A 15,575-nucleotide genomic window follows, 5' to 3' on the forward strand; every position below is an offset into this window, starting at 1 on the left:
TACTTTATTTTGTAAAATGATGAAGTTTTCTTTGTAAAATTAAGACTTTTTGTAAAATTTAGACTTTTTTGTTGTTGTAAAATGACTACTATATTTTGTAAAATGACGAATTTGTTTGTAAAATGACAACTTTATTTGGTTAAAGTATGATTTTTATTTTGTAAAATTGCGACTTTTTTTGTGTAAAATTACGAATTTTTTTGGTAAAATTACGACTTTATTTTGTAAAAGGACGATGTTTTTGTTGTAAAATTAAGACTTTTTTTGTAAAATCAAGACTTTTGTTGTAAAATTACTACTTTATTTCGTAAAATGATGAAGGTTTTTTTGTAAAATTAAGACTTTTTGTCAAATTTAGACTTTTTTGTTGTTGTAAAATTACTACTATATTTTGTAAAATGACGAATTTGTTTGTAAAATGACAACTTTATTTGGTTAAAGTATGATTTTTATTTTGTAAAATTACGACTTTTTTTGTGTAAAATTACGAATTTTTTTGTAAAATTACGACTTTATTTCGTAAAAGGACGATGTTTTTTTTGTTGTAAAATTAAGACTTTTTTTGTAAAATCAAGACTTGTTGTAAAATTACTACTTTATCTCGTAAAATGATGTTTTTTTGTAAAATTAAGACTTTTTGTAAAATTTAGACTTTTTTGTTGTTGTAAAATTACTACTATATTTTGTAAAATGACGAATTTGTTTGTAAAATGACAACTTTATTTGGTTAAAGTATGATTTTTATTTTGTAAAATTACGACTTTTTTGTGTAAAATTACGAATTTTTTTGTAAAATTACGACTTTATTTTGTAAAAGGACGATGTTTTTTTTGTTGTAAAATCAAGACTTTTTTGTAAAATCAAGACTTTTGTTGTAAAATTACTACTTTATTTTGTAAAATGATGAAGTTTTCTTTGTAAAATTAAGACTTTTTGTAAAATTAAGACTTTTTTGTTGTAAAATTACTACTATATTTTGTAAAATGACAAATGTGTTTGTAAAATGACAACTTTATTTGGTTAAAGTATGATTTTTATTTTGTAAAATTACGACTTTTTTTGTGTAAAATTACGAATTTTTTTTGTAAAATCACGACTTTTTTTGTAAAAGGACCATGTTTAGTTTTTTTGTAAAATTAAGACTTTTTTGTAAAATCAGGACTTTTTTGTTGTAAAATTACTACTTTATTTTATAAAATGATGAAGGTTTTTTTGTAAAATTAAGACTTTTTGTAAAATTTAGACTTTTTTGTTGTTGTAAAATTACTACTATATTTTGTAAAATGACGAATTTGTTTGTAAAATGACAACTTTATTTGGTTAAAGTATGATTTTTATTTTGTAAAATTACGACTTTTTTTGTGTAAAATTATGAATTTTTTTGTAAAATTACAACTTTATTTCGTAAAAGGACGATGTTTTTTTTGTTGTAAAATTAAGACTTTTTTGTAAAATCAAGACTTTTGTTGTAAAATTACTACTTTATTTAGTAAATTAATGAAGTTTTCTTTGTAAACTTAAGACTTTTTGTAAAATTTAGACTTTTTTGTTGTTGTAAAATTACTACTATATTTTGTAAAATGACGAATTTGTTTGTAAAATGACAACTTTATTTAGTTAAAGTATGATTTTTATTTTGTAAAATTACGTCTTTTTTTGTGTAAAATACGAATTTTTTTTGTAAAATTACGACTTTATTTTGTAAAAGGACGATGTTTTTTTTGTTGTAAAATTAAGACTTTTTTTTTGTAAAATTAAGACTTTATTTTGTAAAAGGACGATGTTTAGTTTTTTTGTAAAATTAAGACTTTTTTTGTAAAATCAAGACTTTTTTGTTGTAAAATTACTACTTTATTTTGTAAAATGATGAAGTTTTCTTTGTAAAATTAAGACTTTTTGTAAAATTTAGACTTTTTTGTTGTTGTAAAATTACTACTATATTTTGTAAAATGACGAATTTGTTTGTAAAATGACAACTTTATTTGGTTAAAGTATGATTTTATTTTGTAAAATTACGACTTTTTTTGTGTAAAATTACAATTTTTTTTTGTAAAATTACGACTTTATTTTGTTAAAGGACGATGTTTGTTTGTTTTTGTAAAATTAAGACTTTTTTTGTAAAATCAAGACTTTTGTTGTAAAATTACTACTTTATCTCGTAAAATGATGAAGGTTTTTTTGTAAAATTAAGACTTTTTGTAAAATTTAGACTTTTTTGTTGTTGTAAAATTACTACTATATTTTGTAAAATGACGAATTTGTTTGTAAAATGACAACTTTATTTGGTTAAAGTATGATTTTTATTTTGTAAAATTACGACTTTTTTTGTGTAAAATTACAATTTTTTTTTGTAAAATTACGACTTTATTTTGTTAAAGGACGATGTTTGTTTGTTTTTGTAAAATTAAGACTTTTTTTGTAAAATCAAGACTTTTGTTGTAAAATTACTACTTTATCTCGTAAAATGATGAAGGTTTTTTTGTAAAATTAAGACTTTTTGTAAAATTTAGACTTTTTTGTTGTTGTAAAATTACTACTATATTTTGTAAAATGACGAATTTGTTTGTAAAATGACAACTTTATTTGGTTAAAGTATGATTTTTATTTTGTAAAATTACGACTTTTTTTGTGTAAAATTACGATTTTTTTTGTAAAATTACGACTTTATTTTGTAAAAGGACGATGTTTTTTTTGTTGTAAAATTAAGACTTTTTTGTAAAATCAAGACTTTTGTTGTAAAATTACTACTTTATTTTGTAAAATGATGAAGTTTTCTTTGTAAAATTAAGGCTTTTTGTAAAATTAAGACTTTTTTGTTGTTGTAAAATTACTACTATATTTTGTAAAATGACAAATTTGTTTGTAAAATGACAACTTTATTTGGTTAAAGTATGATTTTTATTTTGTAAAATTACGACTTTTTTTGTGTAAAATTACGATTTTTTTTGTAAAATTACGACTTTTTTAAAAGGACGATGTTTTTTTTTGTAAAATTAAGACTTTTTTTTTAAATCAAGACTTTTGTTGTAAAATTACTACTTTATTTTATAAATTGATGAAGTTTTTTTTGTAAAATTTAGACTTTTTTGTTGTTGTAAAATTACTACTATATTTTGTAAAATGACGAATTTGTTTGTAAAGTGACAACTTTATTTGGTTAAAGTATGATTTTTATTTTGTAAAATTACGACTTTTTTTGTGTAAAATTACGATTTTTTTTGGGTAAAATTAAGACTTTATTTTGTAAAAGGACGATGTTTAGTTTTTTTGTAAAATTAAGACTTTTTTTGTAAAATCAAGACTTTTTTGTTGTAAAATTACTACTTTATTTTGTAAAATGATGAAGTTTTCTTTGTAAAATTAAGACTTTTTGTAAAATTTAGACTTTTTTGTTGTTGTAAAATTAAGACTTTTTGTAAAATGACGAATTTGTTTGTAAAATGACAACTTTATTTGGTTAAAGTATGATTTTTATTTTGTAAAATTACGACTTTTTTTGTGTAAAATTACGATTTTTTGGGGGTAAAATTACGACTTTATTTGTTAAAGGACGATGGTTTTTTTGTTGTTGTAAAATTAAGACTTTTTTGTAAAATCAAGACTTGTAAAATTACTACTTTATTTTGAAAATAATGAAGTTTTCTTTGTAAAATTAAGACTTTTTGTAAAATTAAGACTTTTTTTGTTGTTGTAAAATTACTACTATATTTTGTAAAATGACGAATTTGTTTGTAAAATGACAACTTTATTTGGTTAAAGTATGATTTTTATTTTGTAAAATTACGACTTTTTTTGTGTAAAATTACGATTTTTTTTTGTAAAATTACGACTTTATTTTGTAAAAGGACTATGGTTTTTTTGTTGTAAAATTAAGACTTTTTTTGTAAAATCAAGACTTTTGTTGTAAAATTACTACTTTATTTTGTAAATTGATGAAGTTTTCTTTGTAAAATTAAGACTTTTTGTAAAATTAAGACTTTTTTGTTGTTGTAAAATTACTACTATATTTTGTAAAATGTTGAATTTGTTTGTAAAATGACAACTTTATTTGGTTAAAGTATGATTTTTATTTTGTAAAATTACGACTTTTTTTGTGTAAAATTATAAAAAAAAATTTGTAAAATTACGACTTTATTTTGTAAAAGGACGATGTTTTTTTGTTGTTGTAAAATTAAGACTTTTTTTGTAAAATCAAGACTTGTTGTAAAATTACTACTTTATTTTGTAAAATGATGAAGTTTTCTTTGTAAAATTAAGACTTTTTGTAAAATTAAGACTTTTTTGTTGTTGTAAAATTACTACTATATTTTGTAAAATGACGAATTTGTTTGTAAAGTGACAACTTTATTTGGTTAAAGTATGATTTTTATTTTGTAAAATTACGACTTTTTTTTGTGTAAAATTACGATTTTTTTTTGGTAAAATTACGACTTTATTTTGTAAAAGGACGATGTTTTTTTTGTTGTAAAATTAAGACTTTTTTTGTAAAATCAAGACTTTTGTTGTAAAATTACTACTTTATTTTGTAAATTAATGAAGTTTTCTTTGTAAAATTAAGAATTTTTGTAAATTTAGACTTTGTTGTTGTAAAATTACTACTACATTTTGTAAAATGACGAATTTGTTTGTAAAATGACAACTTTATTTGGTTAAAGTATGATTTTATTTTGTAAAATTACGACTTTTTTTGTGTAAAATTACGAATTTTTTTGGTAAAATTACGACTTTATTCTGTAAAAGGACGATGTTTTTTTGTTGTAAAATTAAGACTTTTTTGTAAAATCAAGACTTTTGTTGTAAAATTACTACTTCATTTCGTAAAATGATGAAGGTTTTTTTGTAAAATTAAGACTTTTTGTAAAATTTTGACTTTTTTGTTGTTGTAAAAATACTACTATATTTTGTAATATGACGAATTTGTTTGTAAAATGACAACTTTATTTGGTTAAAGTATGATTTTTATTTTGTAAAATTATGACTTTTTTTGTGTAAAATTACAATTTTTTTTTTGTAAAATTACGACTTTATTTTGTAAAAGGACGATGTTTTTTTTGGTAAAATTAAGACTTTTTTTGTAAAATCAAGACTTTTGTTGTAAAATTACTACTTTATTTTGTAAATTAATGAAGTTTTCTTTGTAAAATTAAGACTTTTTGTAAAATTTAGACTTTTTTGTTGTTGTAAAATTACTACTATATTTTGTAAAATGACGAATTTGTTTGTAAAATGACAACTTTATTTGGTTAAAGTATGATTTTTATTTTGTAAAATTATGACTTTTTTGTGTAAAATTACGATTATTTTTTTTGTAAAATTACGACTTTATTTGTAAAAGGACGATTTTTTTTTTGTAAAATTAAGACTTTTTTTGTAAAATCAAGACTTTTGTTGTAAAATTACTACTTTATTTGGTAAATTAATGAAGTTTTCTTTGTAAAATTAAGACTTTTTGTAAAATTTAGACTTTTTTGTTGTTGTAAAATTACTACTATATTTTGTAAAATGACGAATTTGTTTGTAAAATGACAACTTTATTTGGTTAAAGTATGATTTTTATTTTGTAAAATTATGACTTTTTTTGTGTAAAATTACGATTTTTTTTGGTAAAATTACGACTTTATTTTGTAAAAGGACGATGGTTTTTTTGTTGTAAAATTAAGACTGTTTTTGTAAAATCAAGACTTTTTTGTTGTAAAATTACTACTTTATTTTGTAAATTGATGAAGTTTTCTTTGTAAAATCAAGACTTTTTGTAAAATTTAGACTTTTTTGTTGTTGTAAAATTACTACTATATTTTGTAAAATGACGAATTTGTTTGTAAAATGACAACTTTATTTGGTTAATGTATGATTTTTATTTTGTAAAATTACGACTTTTTTTGTGTAAAATTACGATTTTTTTTTTGGTAAAATTACGACTTTATTTTGTTAAAGGACGATGGGGTTTTTTTTGTTGTAAAATTAAGACTTTTTTGTAAAATCGAGACTTTTGTTGTAAAATTACTACTTTATTTTGTAAAATGATGAAGTTTTCTTTGTAAAATTAAGACTTTTTGTAAAATTAAGACTTTTTTGTTGTTGTAAAATTACTATATTTTGTAAAATGACGAATTTGTTTGTAAAATGACAACTTTATTTGGTTAAAGTATGATTTTTATTTTGTAAAATTACGACTTTTTTTGTGTAAAATTACGATTTTTTTTGGGTAAAATTACGACTTTATTTTGTTAAAGGACGATGGGGTTTTTTTTGTTGTAAAATTAAGACTTTTTTTAAAAATTGAGACTTGTAAAATTACTACTTTATTTTGTAAAATGATGAAGTTTTCTTTGTAAAATTAAGACTTTTTTTGTTGTAAAATTACTACTATATTTTGTAAAATGACGAATTTGTTTGTAAAATGACAACTTTATTTGGTTAAAGTATGATTTTTATTTTGTAAAATTACGACTTTTTTTGTGTAAAATTACGAATTTTTTGTGTAAAATTACGACTTTATTTTGTAAAAGGACGATGTTGTTGTTTTTTTGGAAAATTAAGACTTTTTTGTAAAAATACTACTTCATTTTGTAAAATGATGAAGTTTCCTTTGTAAAATTAAGACTTTTTGTAAAATTAAGACTTTTTTGTTGTTGTAAAATTACTACTATATTTTGTAAAATGACGAATTTGTTTGTAAAATTACAACTTTATTTGGTTAAAGTATGATTTTTATTTTGTAAAATTACGACTTTTTTTGTGTAAAATTACGACTTTTTGTGAAATTACATTTCTTTTCTTGCACGATTGCAGCTTTTTACCTGCAATATGACATTGTAGCATTTTCATGGTATTCCATCTTTTGTCACACAAAACCACAGCGTTTTTACACCAAAAATATCAACTTTCTTGTAAAAATTTAAATTTATCTTGTTAAATTTGAATTTTTTTGCACATAAATATTTTCACATTTAGGACTTTTTAAAGAGCTATTTTCTTGTGCTTTTTTAAGTGTATTCAGGTACGTGTGTGTGTGTGTGTGTGTGTGTGTGTGTGTGTGTGTGTGTGTGTGTGTGTGTGTGTGTGTGTGTGTGTGTGTGTGTGTGTGTGTGTGTGTGTGTGTGTGTGTGTGTGTGTGTGTGTGTGTGTGGAAGTCAAGGTGGGTCGCAGACGGGCGGAAAAAGAAAATCAACTTATTCCCAAACATTTAATCTCCACTTAGGAACTGGATCCGGTCCCTCGCGGCGTCTAAAAGGACTCAGCGCCGTCTCGAGTCTCGGCTCCGTGTCACCGATACACTCGCACCTCCTCGCTGGCGTGGAGAGCGCCGCCGTCGGGCAGCGTTTGGTCATTCAAGACGCCGCCAGAGGACGCGGGGGGGCCACGTGGGCGTGGCCTTGGTTGTGTAACGCAGAGGTGCTAAAAATAAACAGGAAGTCAGCCGTTTGACTTCCTGATCAATCGGAGGCCATCTTGGTGAGGTCACCAAACACCTTGCAGGGAGGTCACACACCTGTGTGTGTCTCCATCACTCTTACTAGTAATATACTTATTTACCTTCACACTGACCTCCAATCTGGATCTGTACATATACACATACACCTATATGCATATATATACATACATAAATACATTTATATACGTACACCTATATGCATATATATATATATACATACATATATATATATTTATACACATACACCTATTTGCATATATACACACATAAATACATATATATATACATACATAAATATATATATATACATACACCTATATGCATATATATATATACACACACATATATATATACACATACACTTCTATGCATATATATACAAACATAAATACATATATATACATACATAAATACATATATCTACATACACCTATATGCATATATATATATATACATACACACACACATATATATACACATACACTTATATGCATATATATACATACATATGTAAACACACCTATATGCATATATATACATACATATATACATATACAGTATATACATACACCTATATGCATATATATTAACATACATAAATACATATATATACATACACCAATATGCATATACATATATATACATACATAAATACATATATATATATATATATATATACACCAATATGCATATATATACATGCATAAATACAAATATACGTATATACATACACACATATATATATATATATATATATATATATATATATATATATATATATATATATATATATATATACACATAAACCTATATGCATATATATACATACATACATATATATATATACACATAAACCTATATGCATATATATACATACATACATATATATATATATATATATATATATATATATATATATATATATATATATATATATATACATACACCTATATGCATATATACATACTATATGTATATATACATATATATATATATACATACACCTATATGCATATATACATACTATATGTATATATACATATATATATATACACACACATATATATATATATATACACATACACTTCTATGCATATATATACATACATAAATACATATATATATACATACATAAATACATATATCTACATACACCTATATGCATATATATATATATATATATATATATATATATATATATATATATATATATATATACACACACACATATATATATATATATACACATACACTTATATGCATATATATACATACATAAATACATATATATATACATACACCTATATGCATGTACACTGTATATACATACATAAATACATATATATGCATACACCAATATGCATATATGTATATATACATACATAAATACATATATATATAAATACATATATATATATATATATATATATATATATATATATATATATATATATACATACACCAATATGCATATATTTACATACATATATATATACATACACGCATATATATATATATATATATATATATATATATATATATATATATATATATATATATATATATATATATATATATATATATATACACACATACACCTATATGCATATATATACATACATATATATATATACATACACCTATATGCATATATATACATACACACAGTATATATATATATGTATATATATATATATATATATATATATATATATATATATATATATATATATATATATATATATATATATATATATACATATTATTATTATTTATCAGTTTAGTTAGAATTGTTTCATCAGTATTTATGAGTTGCTTCTTTTGCAGTATAATTAGTATTCATTTGTGTAATCTGGCTGACCTAAGCCTTGCCAGTAGCCTCAGTGATGAACACATACTTTCATGTTAAACCCTCAGTAAGTTGGATGTAATTATTGGAAGTCGAGAGCGGGATGACTAATTCAGTGTTAACAATTGAGTGGAAAAGTCGGGCCCCCGCGTAGTGGAAAAGTCGGGCCCCGAGGTCACACGTGTTCTTTGGCAACATTGTCTTATTCATCATTTTGCTCCACGCTTGGCGTCCGATCCAAGAGCGTAGCGACGTAAAAGAGGAGGATCTTCATCCCAGATGGAATTTTAACTTTTCATGACTTTCAGAATAGTTTGGTGTGAGAGGGACAATAAATGCTGCACGTTATTAAAGGACCAGGACATTATTATTATTATTATTATTATTACATTATGAATAGTTTGGTGCTGAGAGGGACAATAAATGTTGCACGTTATTAAAGGACCAGGACATTATTTCATTATTATTATTATGACATTATGAATAGTTTGGTGCTGAGAGGGACAATAAATGCTGCACGTTATTAAAGGACCAGGACATTATTACATTATTATTATTATTATTACATTATGAATAGTTTGGTGCTGAGAGGGACAATAAATGGAGTCTTAGATGAGACTGCTGCACGTTATTAAAGGACCAGGACAATGTAGGACGATGCCTTTTAGGCTTTTAAAAAAATATTTCATATTTTAATTTTAATACTGTAAATTTATATTTACATTATCATGCTTTTATTTCTAAAATATCTGTGTTTTAAATAATTTATCTTAATTATTTTTTCTAATTTAAGATGAATAATTTTTTTAAACTTAAAATACATATACAGTAATATCAATAAATACTACACATATATTTAATATGTTAATTTTAATACTGTAAATGTATATTTACATTATCATAGATATGATTTTATTTCTTAAATATTTGTGTTGAAATAATTTATCTTGATTATTTTTATTTTTTTAATAACTTAAGAGGAATAATGTTTTTTAAAACTTAAAATACATATACAGTAATATCAATAAATACTACACATATATGTATTATGTTAATTTTTATACTGTAAATATATATTTACATTATCATAGATATGCTTTTATTTCTTAAATATTTGTGTTTAAATAATTTATCTCGATTATTATTATTTTAAAATTTTTTTAAGATGAATTAAAAAAATTAAACTTAAAGTACATATACAGTAATATCAATAAATACTACACATATATTTAATATGTTAATTTTAATACTGTAAATATATATTTACATGATCATAAATATGCTTTTATTTCTTAAATATTTGTGTTTTAAATCATTTATCTCAATTATTTTTATTTTTTAAATAATTTGAGATGACATTTCTTTTCACTTAAAATACATTTACAGTAAAATCAATAAATACTAGACATATTTTAATACTGTAAATGTATATTTACATTATCATAGATATGCTTTCATTTCTTAAATATATGTGTTCTAAATAATTTATCTTAATTATTTTTATTTTTTTAATAATTTAAGATTAATACAATTTTTAAAAACTTAAAATACATATACAGTAAAATCAATAAATACTAGACAAATTTTAATATTTAAATTTTAATACTGTAAATGTATATTTACATTATCATAGATATGTTTTTATTTCTTGAATATTTGTGTTTAAATAATTTATCTTGATTATTTTTTATTATTTTAATATTTTAAGAGGAATAATGTTTTTTAAAACTTAAAATACATGTACAGTAATATCAATAAATACTACACATATTTGTATTATGTTATTTTTAATAATGTAAATCTATATTTACATTACCATAGATATGCTTTTATTTCTTAAATATTTGTGTTTAAAATAATTTGTCTTAATTATTTTTTTAATAATTTAAGATGAATTTTTTTTTTTAACTTAAAATACACATACAGTAGTATCAATAAATACTAGACATATTTTTCATATGTTCATTTTAATACTGTAACTATATTTACATGATCATAGATATGTTTTTATTTCTTAAATATTTGTGTTTAAATAATTTATCTCGATTTTTTAAAAATAATTTAAGATGAATACATTTTTTAAAACTTAAAATACATATACAATAATATCAATAAATACTACTCATATATTTAATATGTTAATTTTAATACTGTAAATATATATTTACATTGTCATAGATATGCTTTTATTTCTTAAATAATTGTGTTTAAAATAATTTGTCTTAATTATTTTTTTAATAATTTAAGATGAATATTTATTTTTTACTTAAAATACACATACAGTAATACCAATAAATACTAGACATATTTTTCATATGTTCATTTTAATACTGTAACTGTATATTTACATGATCATAGATATGTTTTTATTTCTTAAACATTTGTGTTTAAATAATTTATCTCGATTTTTTTAAAAATAATTTAAGATGAATACTTTTTTTTTAACTTAAAATACATATACAATAATATCAATAAATACTACACATATATTTAATATGTAAATTTTAATCATGTAAATCTATATTTACATTACCATAGATATGTTTTTATTTCTTAAATATTTGTGTTTAAATAATTTATGTTGATAATTTTTATTTGTGTAATAATTTAAGAGGAATATTTTTTCTTAAACTTAAAATACATATACAGTAATATCAATAAATACTACACATATATTTAATATGTTAATTTTAATAATGTACATCGATATTTACATTACAATAGATATGCTTTTATTTATTTTTAAAATAATTTAAGATGAATACCTTTTTCTAAAACTGAATACATATACAGTAATATCAATAAATACTAGACATCTATTTCATATTTCAATACTATAATTTTACATTTACATTATCACAGATGGTATGCTTTTATTTCTTAAATATTTGTGTTTTACACCATTTATCAAGATTTTTTTTTTAATGATTTAATCATTCAGGCTGAATGAAATTAAAATGATTATTACTGTAAATTACTCTGCAAAAATAGGACAGGTTTATAAAAATAAAAAAAACAGTAAATATAAAGAGTGTTTACATTACTGCTAGCAGGCGATGCTGTTTGACTAAAAAAAAATAAAAATGTAAAACCCCAAAAAAGGTCAATATAAAGAGCGTGCTGGTGTTTACATTCCAGGCGATGCTAAGCTAGCAGTGACATGTTTAGTGGTGTCCTCAGCTCGCTCCATTACTTACCTAAATGACTAATTCATGTTTTACTTACCTAAATGACTAATTGATGTTGGGCGGACAGGTGACACCGCTCCTCCAGATCCATTTCTAACCCCCCAAACCTTCACCGGGCCCCCGTCTTCCATCTTGTCTGTCCCTGTGATCCCAGCTCGGGCCCCTCATGTCTAATTCATGCAGCAGGATTAGTAGTAGCGGGTGCACACGGGGCCAGGCGGGGGCCGGGTGGGGGCCGGGTGGGGGCCGACGTCTGGCCTGGACGTGAGCGAGACAAGAGAGAAAGTGAAAGTTAGTCAGAGAGACATTATTCTTTCCAAAGTGTGGCCCCCGGGGGCCGTTTGTGGCCTGCAGCTCATTTTTTCAACGGCCTGCTGCACAATCGAAAAATGCTTAAAAAAATACAAAACATAAAAAGTGATATGTAATTTTTTAAAAAAATGGCAATGTTGACCCTAATAACGCAAAGTTAGAAATTATTGAACTATTTAAGGCTGACATGACTTCAAATATTCCACTTTGAAATATTTTTGGAGGAAAATATTGCATATTTTGTGTGTTTGGCGAATAAAAAGAGGAGTTTTCTTCGACAAAAAGGGCTTAAAAGTGAAATAAAAGAGCAAACAGGTTAAATGTAACAGGGGGGAAAATAACACACTCTAATAACACATAATTGCTCAAAAAATAATAATGAATCAAATCAATGTTATGAATTATTGACTTATTAAAGCAGGGGTCACCAACCTTTTTGAAAGCAAGAGCTACTTCTTGGGTAGTGATTAATGCGAAGGGCTACCAGTTTGATACACACTTCAATAAATTGCCAGAAATAGCCAATTTGCTCAATTTACCTTTAACTCTATGTTATTATTAATAATTAATGATATTTACACTTAATTGAACGGTTTAAAAGAGGAGAAAACAGGAAAAAAATGACAATTACATTTTGAAACATAGTTTATCTTCAATTTCGACTCTTTAAAATTCAAAATATGTTGTAAAAATGTTACAAATATGTCATAAAAATGTTGACCATTTTTTAATATGTCAGAAAAATGTTAAAATATTTCATAAAAATGTTACAAATGTCATAAAAAAAATTTAAATATTAAAAATCTGTCATAGAATTTTAAAGATCTGTCATAAAAATGTTAAAAATCTGTCATAAAAATGTTAAAAATCTGTCATAAAAATGTGAAAAATATGTCATAACAATGTAAAAAAATATGTCATAAAAATGTTATAAATATGACTGAATTTTTTTTAAAATATGTCCTACATTTTTCTTAAATATGTCAGAAAAATTTTAAAATATGTCAGAAAAATGTTACCAATGTCAGAAAAAATTTAAAATATTTAAAATCTGTCATTCAAATATTACAAATCTGTCATAAAAATGTTAAAAATCTGTCATAAAAATGTTAAAAATCTGTCATACAAATGTGAAAAATATGTCATGAAAAATTTAAAAATATGTCGTAAAAATGTAACAAATATGTTGTAAAAATGTTACAAATATGTCATAAAAATGTTGACCATTTTTTAATATGTCAGAAATATGTTAAAATATTTCATAAAAATGTTACAAATGTCATAAAAAAATGTAAATATTAAAAATCTGTCATACAAATTTTAAAAATATGTCATAACAATGTAAAAAAATATGTCATAAAAATGTTATAAATATGACTGAATTTTTTTTTTTTAAATATGTCCTACATTTTCCTTAAATATGTCAGAAACATTTTAAAATATGTCAGAAAAATGTTACCAATGTCATAAAAAATGTAAAATCTGTCATTCAAATATTACAAATCTGTCATAAAAAATATTAAAAATCTGTCATAAAAATGTTAAAAATCTGTCATACAAATGTGAAAAATATGTCATAAAAAATTTAAAAATATGTCGTAAAAATGTAACAAATATGTTGTAAAAAAGTTACACATATGTTGTAAAAATGTTAGAAATACGTCATAACAATGTACAAATGTTAGAAATATGTCATAAAAATGTTAGAAATATGCCAGAAATAGCCAATTTGCTCAATTTACCTTTAACTCTATGTTATTATTAATAATTAATGATATTTACACTTAATTGAACGGTTTAAAAGAGGAGAAAACACGAAAAAAAAAGACAATTCAATTTTGAAACATAGTTTATCTTCAATTTCGACTCTTTAAAATTCAAAATATGTTGTAAAAATGTTAAAAATATGTCATAAAAATGTTGACCATTTTTTAATATGTCAGAAAAATTTTAAAACATTTCATAAAAATGTTACAAATGTCATTAAAAAATTTAAGTATTAAAAATCTGTCATACAAATTTTAAAAATCTGTCATAAAAATATTAAAAATCTGTCATAAAAATGTTAAAAATCTGTCATAAAAATGTTAAAAATCTGTCATAAAAATTTGAAAAATATGTCATAACAATGTAAAAAAATATGTCATGAAAATGTTATAAATATGACTGAATTTTTTTAAATATGTCCTACATTTTTCTTAAATATGTCAGAAAATTTTTAAAATATGTCAGAAAAATTTTACCAATGTCATAAAAAATTTAAAATATTTAAAATCTGTCATTCAAATATTACAAATCTGTCATAAAAATGTTAAAAATCTGTCGTAAAAATGTTAAAAATCTGTCATACAAATGTGAAAAATATGTCATAAAAAATGTAAAAATATGTCGTAAAAATGTAAAAAATATGTTGTAAAAAAGTTACACATATGTTGTAAAAATGTTAGAAATGTCATAACAATGTTTGATACACACTTCAATAAATTGCCAGAAATAGCCAATTTGCTCAATTTACCTTTAACTCTATGTTATTATTAATAATTAATGATATTTACACTTAATTGGACGGTTTAAAAGAGGAGAAAACACGAAAAAAATGACAATTAAATTTTGAAACATAGTTTATCTTCAATTTCGACTCTTTAAAATTCAAAATATGTTGAAGAAATGTTACAAATATGTCATAAAAATGTTGACCATTTTTTAATATGTCAGAAAAATGTTAAAATATTTCATAAAAATGTTACAAATGTCATAAAAAATTTTAAATATTAAAAATCTGTCATACAAA

General features: G+C 22.4%; 1 protein-coding gene across 1 annotated transcript in view; it reads left to right on the forward strand.

Annotated features, from left to right (window-relative positions):
- The window catches only part of smyd4 (SET and MYND domain containing 4), a 43,558-nt gene extending 35,985 nt beyond the window's left edge, over positions 1-7,573 (forward strand). Inside the window, exon 10 of the mRNA XM_062046936.1 lies at positions 7,202-7,573. Coding sequence (XP_061902920.1) covers positions 7,202-7,388 — 187 coding nt within the window. The 3' untranslated portion in view covers positions 7,389-7,573. The remainder of the gene's footprint in view (positions 1-7,201) is intronic.
- Positions 7,574-15,575: the final 8,002 nt, after the last annotated feature.

Source organism: Entelurus aequoreus, linkage group LG05 (assembly GCF_033978785.1).
Source record: "Entelurus aequoreus isolate RoL-2023_Sb linkage group LG05, RoL_Eaeq_v1.1, whole genome shotgun sequence".
Classification (NCBI taxonomy): domain Eukaryota; kingdom Metazoa; phylum Chordata; class Actinopteri; order Syngnathiformes; family Syngnathidae; genus Entelurus; species Entelurus aequoreus.